The 9,430-nt window shown below is 50.2% G+C and overlaps 1 protein-coding gene across 1 annotated transcript in view; it reads right to left on the bottom strand.

Moving 5' to 3' along the window:
* Positions 1-3,717: 3,717 nt before the first annotated feature.
* The window catches only part of Faf2 (Fas associated factor family member 2), a 56,122-nt gene continuing 50,409 nt past the window's right edge, over positions 3,718-9,430 (bottom strand). The window contains 4 exon segments of the mRNA XM_013016091.1: positions 3,718-4,912; positions 8,108-8,251; positions 8,448-8,741; positions 8,971-9,017. Coding sequence (XP_012871545.1) covers positions 4,730-4,912; positions 8,108-8,251; positions 8,448-8,741; positions 8,971-9,017 — 668 coding nt within the window. The 3' untranslated portion in view covers positions 3,718-4,729.

Below are 9,430 nucleotides of genomic sequence, written 5' to 3'. Positions count from 1 at the left end.
TCCCCCCTCGGGGTTGCTGCCCTGATGAACGAACCGCGTGTGGGGCTGGCACATCCTAGCAGGCAGCCCCCTGGGCTCCTGCTGCCTCAGGGTTGCTCCAGGCACCCTCGTTCTGCCCGCAGCACCCCTGCCCCCTCCCCCCCCAGCACCCCTGCCTGCCACAGGGCCCGGCAGTCTGGGCCTATCCCACGGAGAACCCAAAGTCTTACTGTATATAACTCCAGGTGACGTTTCTATATTTATAGCAGTGTTGAAAACCCACGTGTTTTACACAGAGACCCATCTTCTCTGATTTCCCCCCCCCCATCCTCCCCCTTCCCCCCCTCCACCCCAACAACAACAACAAGGTTTTCAAATCCTTAATGCTTCCTGAGGGGGGGGCAAAGGGGGTTTGGGGTGGGGTGGGGGAGGGCGGGCAGGTGGAAAATGGCTCATGGACTGTATATCCGCTTGCAGACATGGGATTTCAACTAGCAGCTAGCGGGGAGGGGTTGGGGAAACACAGCATTTAACAACAACAAAATCATTAAAAAAAAAAAAAAGCAACAAAAAAATGATTTATGAAGCAATTATTTAGGATGTTTGTGATTTGCGACCTTGCTATATACTAGATGCCATGTGACCAATGATTTCCCGTGGTGGGGGGCTTGTCATTGTTTACGATTTATCAACCTCTGGCCGAGGCATGGCCGGGCGGGGACACGCTCTCTCCCCAGCCCTGGCTGGGCCCCAGCGCCTGGGTTCCGTGTTAGAAAGGTTTTCTATATATATAATTACATATAGATTGAATATATGTAATTTCGGGGGGCCCTGTTCCTTGCACATTTTACAGTTACCTCATTTTTCCCCATGTATGTATTTGAGAAAAAAATGCTAATATATAGAGAAAAAAAATGGTTCTTAAAGCTTCAATGTGTGGTTTTTTTCCTCCATTTCAGCGGTTCACATTGGTTTGTAGCATTTAACTAACTAGTCTGTTGTATTATATATATGTGTATACTGATTGAAATTTTTAACAGATTTGTACTTTTTTTAAAATGAAAGTTGCTAGTTCTGCTTGACCAAGTAGTGCAATCATTATTTTTTTTAATATTGTTGCTGATTTCAGAGGGAATATTCACTAATAAATGTATGATGTATACCAAGTGCTGTCCAAGCTGCTTTTGGTTGAGCCTTTCTTTCATTGGAATTTGGGGCTCAGACAGGGAGGTGTGAGGGACAGAATAATGTGTTTCTCTGCTATGGAACTGTTGGGGGTTTGGTTTCTTGGCAAAGTCCCATGGTTCCTTTGGGGAGGGGGCCGGTGTCAGGTCATGTATCTTGTGGCCACTTCAGCTAGACTGTTGGCACATTAAAGGATTCCTCTAATTTGGGGGAAATAATGGTCGTGGCTCATGGGGTTCTGAGGGTTGGGCTCTGGCTCAGAGGTAGAGTGCTTTCCTCTGATGCCAGGCCCTGGGTTCGATTCCCAGCATCCGTACAGGTAGGTTATTTTAGCAGCTGGGACTTGGGTCTGTCCTAATGAGGTCTAAAATGCCATCATCCCTGGAGAAAATCACATTTTCCCCAAAGAACCCAATAGCTATGTATATATTTTTGGGGGGTGCCAGTACTGGTGCTTGAACCCAGTGCCAGGGCACTGCCCCTTAGCTTTCTGGCTCAAGGCTGGTGCCCTACTGTTTGAGCCACAGCTCCACTTCGGGCTTTTTGGTGGTTAATTGGAGATGCTCAAGTGTCATGGGCTTTCTTGCTAAGGCTGGTCTGGAGCCATGATCCTCAGATCTCAGCCTCCTGAGTAAGCTAGGGTGACAGGTTTGAGCCAGCACTGCCTACTACGCCAGAAATGGGTAGTTTAGGGGGAGGTCGGGGCAGGGGGTTGGAGAAGCCCCGAACATGTTGAATTCGATCACCAGATGACAAACTCTTTCCATTCCTGGGGGGGTGGAGGGAACAGACATTGGTGACGTGGCTACTTTTAAGTGTCCCAAGTAGATCCTGGGGCAGACAGCATTAGCCTCAGAGGCCTGCACGAACTCACCTCTGGTGACACGTGACAGCTGGTGTGGGTCCTGCGTGAACTCGGCTCCTTCCAAGCAACCATGTCTCATCAGGGACCCCGGAACACTTCTGCCTGGACTCCTTCCCGCAGTCCCCGTTCCTCTAGACAGAAACACCCACATGGTGGCGGTTTTGTTCGTTATAAAACATTTAATGTTCACCTACAATACAATGTAAACCTTTATGAAAAAAAGAATTTACACTAGGTTTGTTTCCCCACACCCGGAAGTGATCATCCTGTAACTATTGGGGTGCAGTATGAGTGGAGGCACCACTTCTGCGGTGCGTGAACTTCTCGAGGCTGCGCCCCGAGCTTTTTGTTCAAGCACCAGGCAAATGCTCTGCATCCAACAGCTCATCTTCCGAGACTCTTTCCCCCTCAGCCTTGGCACCATGAGTAATGGGCATCATAACTGCTCAGTTAAAAGATCCTAGGTGCTCAGTCACTTTTTGAGGCAGATATTCCTTCTCCTCTGCCATCTGTCCCCAATCTCACGGTAGAGGCAAGCGAGGAGAAATACTTGTTGCAGGAAGTCCTACAGATGGAGGAGGAAAAGACCAGAAGGGCCGTGCTGAGGAAGAGTGCACAGTTAGTTGTTCAGCTGACCTCCATCTTGGGTGTCAGCATGATGATGGTTTTCCCACAGCGCTGCAGTTGAATCTATGTCAATCTTGGGCACGTGGAACGAAAGTTAACATGGCTCCACTCACTGTGTCCTTTGGAATGCACAGCTGGACTGTTCCAGCTGTGACCTGCAGACTGCAGCACAGCCTGGCAGATGCGGCTTGTTTCTCCCTTGCAGCTCTTGGAGGTCCTTAGGAGCCACGTAGATGGGACTTGCATGGTGACATGCATGCAGCCCTGTGTCACCTGTGAGGGAGGGGGAACTGGCACCCTGGAGGTGGCACTAAGCTAGCGAGGAGGCAGGCATGGATGGAGTTGAAGGAAAGCAGAAATAACTGTTTCAAAGGGACCAGAGAGGACCCTCCAGGAAATGGGCAGGGGGCTCAGGAGTTATCTTTCCTGAGGGACCTGGTCTTAACCTTGTCGCATCTCACATCCTCTGTCCCACCGTTAGTTACTGGAAGAGGCATTAACTAGAAGGGCACATTACTGGAAGAGACCGTGCTATTAGAGAAGAAATCGCTACATTTCCTGGGTGTGGGACACTCGTACACCCTGCCTAATGCAGGCCCCCAGCTCCCTCCCGGGTAGAGCTGGGACTTGGGACAGGAAGGGAGGCCCCAGGAGGGATAAAACACTCCTTGCAGCTTGTTGGTGAAGCCAATTTTGCCTAGGTTGAGTGGAGAACAAGGTTCACCTCTCCGAAGCTTGCTGGGATAGCTGCAGATCTGGTGTTCAAGGGCACTGGAAAAATCCACAGGCCTCCCCTCGGCCCCGTGGCCCTTACTCCAACAGAGGGCTGCACAAAGCCTTATGCCTAATATTACTACTTCGCAGAGAGGTCCTTAGGTTTGCACCAAGCCAAGGAGCTTTGGAGGATGATAGGTAAGTCATGCTTTACCCTGACCTGACCTTCCTGCTTGAACAGCGTGCTATAGTTCTGAAGCCTTGCAGATCAGCCACCAAACACTTGGAAATACGTTTATCAGTGCACTGTGGCTATCTATGTTCCCACTTCCAGGAACTCAACAGCATCTGCTACTTGAACACAGCAGCCCAGGGAGGCTAGAACCTCCAGCAGGTGTGTGCCCAGCCTGCACGTACTGCCCGGGGCCTGGGAGTTCCCAGCCTTAAAAACACTAGGGCCTCCCACAGAGGCTCCACCACAGGCCCTGTCCGTGGAAAGGCACTAGGCTTGGCAATTCGGGAACACTGAAGCAGCTAAAAGAGGAATGAAGAACTGCCATCCTTTGCTTCAGACCCCTTCAGGTTTTAGTGAGGTGCACAGGTGGGAAGAAAGGACAGCAGGTTGGACCAAAACCAACGCCCTCAGTTGAGGGGGCAGGAGAGGGACAATGGCCGAAAGAAGCACAAAGCAGCCCAGGCACCTTTATTACGCTACTGTGGGCTAAGGAGCCCAGGGCACGAACTCACGGCTTTTAAGAATTGGCTCTTTATCAAATAAAGAAGAAGAAAAGAAATACATCCATGACAGCCTCATTCCTTTGGTCATCAGAAAGCAACAGAAACAAGGAAAAGTGATCCAGAAACCAGTTCAAGGAACGTCTCTCTGCTCTCCCCCCTCCTCCCGAGGCTTCTCGGGAGAAGGAGGTAGTCTTCAGGAGATGGGGCTGGAGCTGCCGGCTGGACGCTTTCACATTTATTCTCCATAAAAGCAAGAATGAATGAGAACAAGTGGGAATGTCCCCTTCCCCAGTGGGACACCGGTGGCTGGACGGGCGTCCGCTGGCTGGAGGCTGCGTGGTGCAGAGGCTGTTGGAAGGGTGAAGCGAGCTTTGCCGAGCGAGGGTGCGTTCATGGCTAACCACACACACACACGCACACGCACACACACACGCGCACGCACACGCACGCACACACACGCACACGATGACTCGCAGGTGACATGGTTTCTCATCCTTCCTTAGGATGCAGCAGTCTTTTAAAAAAAATATTGTATTATAATAATAATAGGAATTTCTCTCTCTCTCTCTTTCCATTTCCTTTAGGGGGTGGGGCGGGGGGGTGGGGGGGGGATGACAAATGTCATTCGTCTGTTAGGTCCTGAACAAAGAGAACTTCTGTGTGGCTGAGTCCCGCCTCCTGCAGCGTGGGCGGGTTGGGCAGCTCCTCCGAAGGGACGCACGGCAGCACCCGCCTGGGAAAGTTGGCTTCAATCTGAAACTTCTCTGGGCTTTCCTTCAAGGAGAATAAGAAGTCGTGGATCACCTGCAGAGGTCGTGTGGAGAAAAGAGAATGGCAGTGAGATGGCTGTGTACCCCAGGTCCCCCAGGACGGCTGACGTGGAGAAGACGCGAACCCTACTGGCATGCTTAAAGGAATCACAAGCCCGCCGCGACTCCAACTCTCTGATAATGTGCTTTTTTTGGGGGGGTGGGGGGTAATCAGTCTTGGTAGTTGAACTGGGCACCGTCCCTGAACTTTTGTGCTCAAAGCTAGCTAGCACTCTACCACTTGAGCCACAGCTCCACTTCTGGCTTTTTGCTGGTTAATTGGCAATAAGAGTCTCACAGACTTTCCTGCCCAGGCTGGCTTCAAATCACATGATCCTCAGATCTCAGCCTCATGAATAGTAGCTAGGATGACAGGTGAGCTCCTAGCACCTGGATAAATGTTTTCACACAGAAATAATCACAAAGGTTGGGTGCCAGTGGCTCACGCCTGCAATCCTAGCTACTCAGGAGGCTGAGATCTGAGGACCGCAGTTCAAAGCCAGCCAAAGGCAGGAAAGTCCATGGCACTCTTATCTCCAATGAACCACTAGGAAACCAGAAGTGGTACTGTGGCTCAAGTGGTAGAGCGCTCACCTTGAGCTGAAGAGCTGAGGCTAGCGCCCAGGCCCAGAGTTCAAGCCTCACGACCACCACCATAAACGACAAAAAGAAATAATCACAAACTTCCAGAAGGGCTGGAAGTGCAGGGCATTGAAGCTTTTTCTTAGACCAGATGTAGGTAAGCAGCCATTCTGAGTTCCACGCCTCCTGAACACTCATGGTAGTGACGTAGCTTTCTACTTAACACTGAAGTCAGCAGAGGTAAGCACTAAGTTATTTCCACAATACAATAAACAGTCATTCCCACAGCATCCATGCAGTTGGTTGCAGAAACACCTCTGGAGATCCACAGATCCATAGATGCACAAGTCCCTCGTCTCAAGTGGCAGAGCACACACCTGCATCCTTTAAACCAGGTTTCCATTTTGTCTCATACTTAACACCTGCACTGCAGTATTTAGGGAATAATGAGAAATCCTGATGCTAATGTTTTCCCAGTATTTCTGATCTGTGGATGTGAGCTCATGATATGGAGGGCTGCAGGCTCTTGTGATTTCCACTCCATTCAAAATGGGCCAGTTGTCTTTTGTGTGGTTTTTGTTTTTTGGGGGGGTGTACTGGGGCTTGAATTCACAGGGCCTTTCACTCTCTCTCTGCTTTTTTTGCTCAGGGCAGATGCTTCACCATGGGAGGCACATTTCTACCTTCTTTTGCCTGGCTAGTTGACAATAAACTAGCTAATCCTAAGTAGCTAGGGTTATAACCATGAATTCTTTAAAACCAAACAAAATCCCTATGATGACTGTCTGAGGCTGAGACAGGAAATCATCCTGGCTACTACTCAGGAGGCTGAGTTCTGCAGTTCCAAGTCAGCCTGAGCAGGAAAGGCCATGAGATTCTTATCACCAATAAACCACCCCCAAACTAGAAGAGGTACTGTGGCTCAAAGTGGTAGAGCCCTAGCCTATGGTGGGGAGGGGGGAAGATCAGGGGGAGCACGGAGGCCTAGAGTTCAAGCCCCATGACCTTAAAAAAAAAAAAAAAAAAGCAAGCACAGTGCTGCCCTGGTCTTGAACAACCCAGGAAAAAAATGACAAAGTGGATTTTAGCATTTGCATACTCCAGCCTGTGTCATCTTCCCATGAGCTCAGTCTTTGAAGCATCACTTCAACAAGGGAAGAAGTTGCAGATGAGATCAGCTCTTGAGGGGGTAAAATGGCATGGTTAAAAAAAAAAAAAAAAAAACAAGGGGCTGGGAAGGTGGCTCAGCGGTAGAGTGCATGCCTTGCAAACATGAGGCCCTGGGTTCGATTCCTCAGCACCACATAAACAGAAAAAGCTGGAAGTGGTGCTGTGGCTCCAGTGGTAAAGCGCTAGCCTTGAGCTGAAGAGCTGAGGGACAGTGCCCAGGCCTAGAATTCAGGCCCCATGACCAGCAAAATAAAAAAAAAACAAAAACAAAAACAAAAAGCAGGGCTGGGAAGGTGGCTCAGTGGTAGAGCGCTTGCCTAGCATACATGAAGCCCTAGGTTCGATTCCTCAGTACCACATATACAGAAAAAGCCAGAAGTGGCGCTGTGGCTCAAATAGCAGAGCACTAGCCTTGAGCTGAAGAGCTGAGGGACAGCACCCAAGCCCAGAGTTCAAGTCCCAGGACTGACAGAAATAAACAACTAAATAAATAAGAAATCAGAGCTGGGTACAATGACTCATGCCTGTAATCCCAGCTACTCAGGAGGCAGAGAAATGAGGGAGCTCTTGGTTCAAGGCCAGCCCAAGGCTAAAAGTGAGATTCCCTGTCTCAGCAAATAAGCCAGTAATAGCAGCTGACTTGTGTAATCTCAGCTATATGGTAATATGTACCTGAAATTCCAGCAATATGGAGATGCATAAAACAGGAAGATCTCCATCCAGGCTGAACGAATGAGAAACTGGTCTTCTTTCTGTAAGAGTCTGAGTCTATTGCTATGTGAATGACAAGCACTGTTGTGTGCGTTCAAGTGCACGAGGGACCCTCAGGATGTGGGGTTTCTTCTGTGCAACATGGGCAGAGGAGAGAACAATAGTCCCACCGCATCTGCTCTTCTGTTCGACATCACTTTGTGCTCTCTCTGCAGATCAAGGGGCTCGGAAGCACAAACGCTCTTGGGGAACTTCTTTGTAAGGTATGTGCTTTCTTAGCAGGATTCAAACGTTATGATAGAAGAAAACTGTGAAAACACCAGGCGCTGGTGGCTCCCACCTGTCATCCTGGCTACTCAGGAGGCTGAGATCTGAGGATCGTGGTTCAAAGCCAGCCTGGGCAGGCTCTTATCTCCAACTAACCACCAAAAAGTGGGACGTGGGCTGTTGGTCAAGTGGTAGAGCAAAATAGCTAAGGGACAGTACCCAGGCCCTGAGTTCAAGCCCCAGTTGGGGCACAAAACAAAACAAACAAAAAACTGGCTTTGATGTGACAGCCCAGCCTGAAGGAACCTGTGGCAGCTCACGGCATCCTTCCTAGGATCCCCCGACATCTGACCCCATCTCTCTGGGATGCCTCCTGTTCAACACTGTGGAGTCTGACAAGCTGCCACACACCTCCAGCCCAGACGCTACCACACGCACGTGCACCCCATGCGATCCTTACTGTTAGAGACTGTGAAAAGTGGAATCGTCTCTCTACTCGAGAATCATTGGGTAATTTGAAGATGATCTTGACGCTTTCAGGGTCGTCAGGGGAGGGCTCAGGAGGCAGGCACTCCAACTTCCTTTCCTTCTCCTCCTGTAGATTCTGTGGAGACACAACACAAAGATGAGGCCAGGGCTCGAATGCGGGGGAGATCACAAAGGGAAGACCATGCCAGCTTGGTATCAGCTAATACTAAGAATGCACAAGGCAGGAAAAGCAGAAGCTGCCCACAGTCCCTTCCCACACAGGCTCCAGGTCAGGAGTCATGACTCACGGGGCGCAAGGCCCCACCCATCACCTGCCGCCGCCTCTCCTCCGCCAGCTTCTGCTGCTGCACCTCCTCCTCCTTCCGCCTCTTCCGCTCCCGCTCCTCTCGCTTCTTCCTTTCTTTCTCCTGGTCAGCCCTGAGAGAGGCCAGGTAGGCCTCGTCCTGCTGCTGCCTCAGCACCTGGGTCTGGTTCCTTTCTTCCCTGCGGGCAAATCAAAAGCATCAAAACGAACGCGGGAGCCCAGCGTCCTGGGGCTTGCACTCTGGGCCTGGGCACTGTCCCTCAGCTCTTCAGCTTAAGGCTAGCGCTCTACCACAACGCCACTTCTGGTTTTCTGATGATTAACTGGAGATCAGAGTCTCACGGACTTTCTTGCCTGAGCTGGCTTTGAACCTCAATCTTCAGATCTCAGCCTCCTAAGTAGCTAGGAAGTCACTGACGCCCGGCTCACACTTAGAATCCTAACTACTCAGGAGGCTGAGATTTGAGGATTTGGGTTCCAAGCCAGCCTCGGCAGGAAAATCCATGAGACTGTTATTTCCAAGTAATCACCAAAATAGCTGAAAGTGGCCAGGTGCTGGTGGCTCACGCCTGTCATCCTAGCTACACAGGAGGCTGAGATCTGAGGATCACAGTTCAAAGCCGGCCCAGGCAAGAAGGTCTGTGAGACTCTTATCTCCAATGAACCACCCGAAAACTGGAAGTGGTGCTGTGCCTCAAAGTGGCAGAGCACTTGCCTTGAGCAGAAGCAGTTCAGGGACAGCGCCCAGGCCCTGAGTTCAAGCCCCAAGACCAGTACAACAACAACAAAAACAAAATACTAGATAAAGCTAAGGTATCATAAAATGTTGGTGTATAACCTGTTTTTTTCTCCAGTGAAATCTTATGTTCTCTCTCTTTGAGATCCAGAGTCTTGAGCTTACCAGGCAGGCACCGTAACATCAAGCCACAGCTCCAGCCCAAGTTTTATGTTCTCTTTGCATGGACCATCCGAAGACTGAACAGATAAATA

This window comes from Dipodomys ordii, unplaced genomic scaffold (genome assembly GCF_000151885.1).
Source record: "Dipodomys ordii isolate 6190 unplaced genomic scaffold, Dord_2.0 Scaffold29, whole genome shotgun sequence".
Classification (NCBI taxonomy): domain Eukaryota; kingdom Metazoa; phylum Chordata; class Mammalia; order Rodentia; family Heteromyidae; genus Dipodomys; species Dipodomys ordii.
This window is presented reverse-complemented; position numbering and strand designations above follow the sequence as displayed.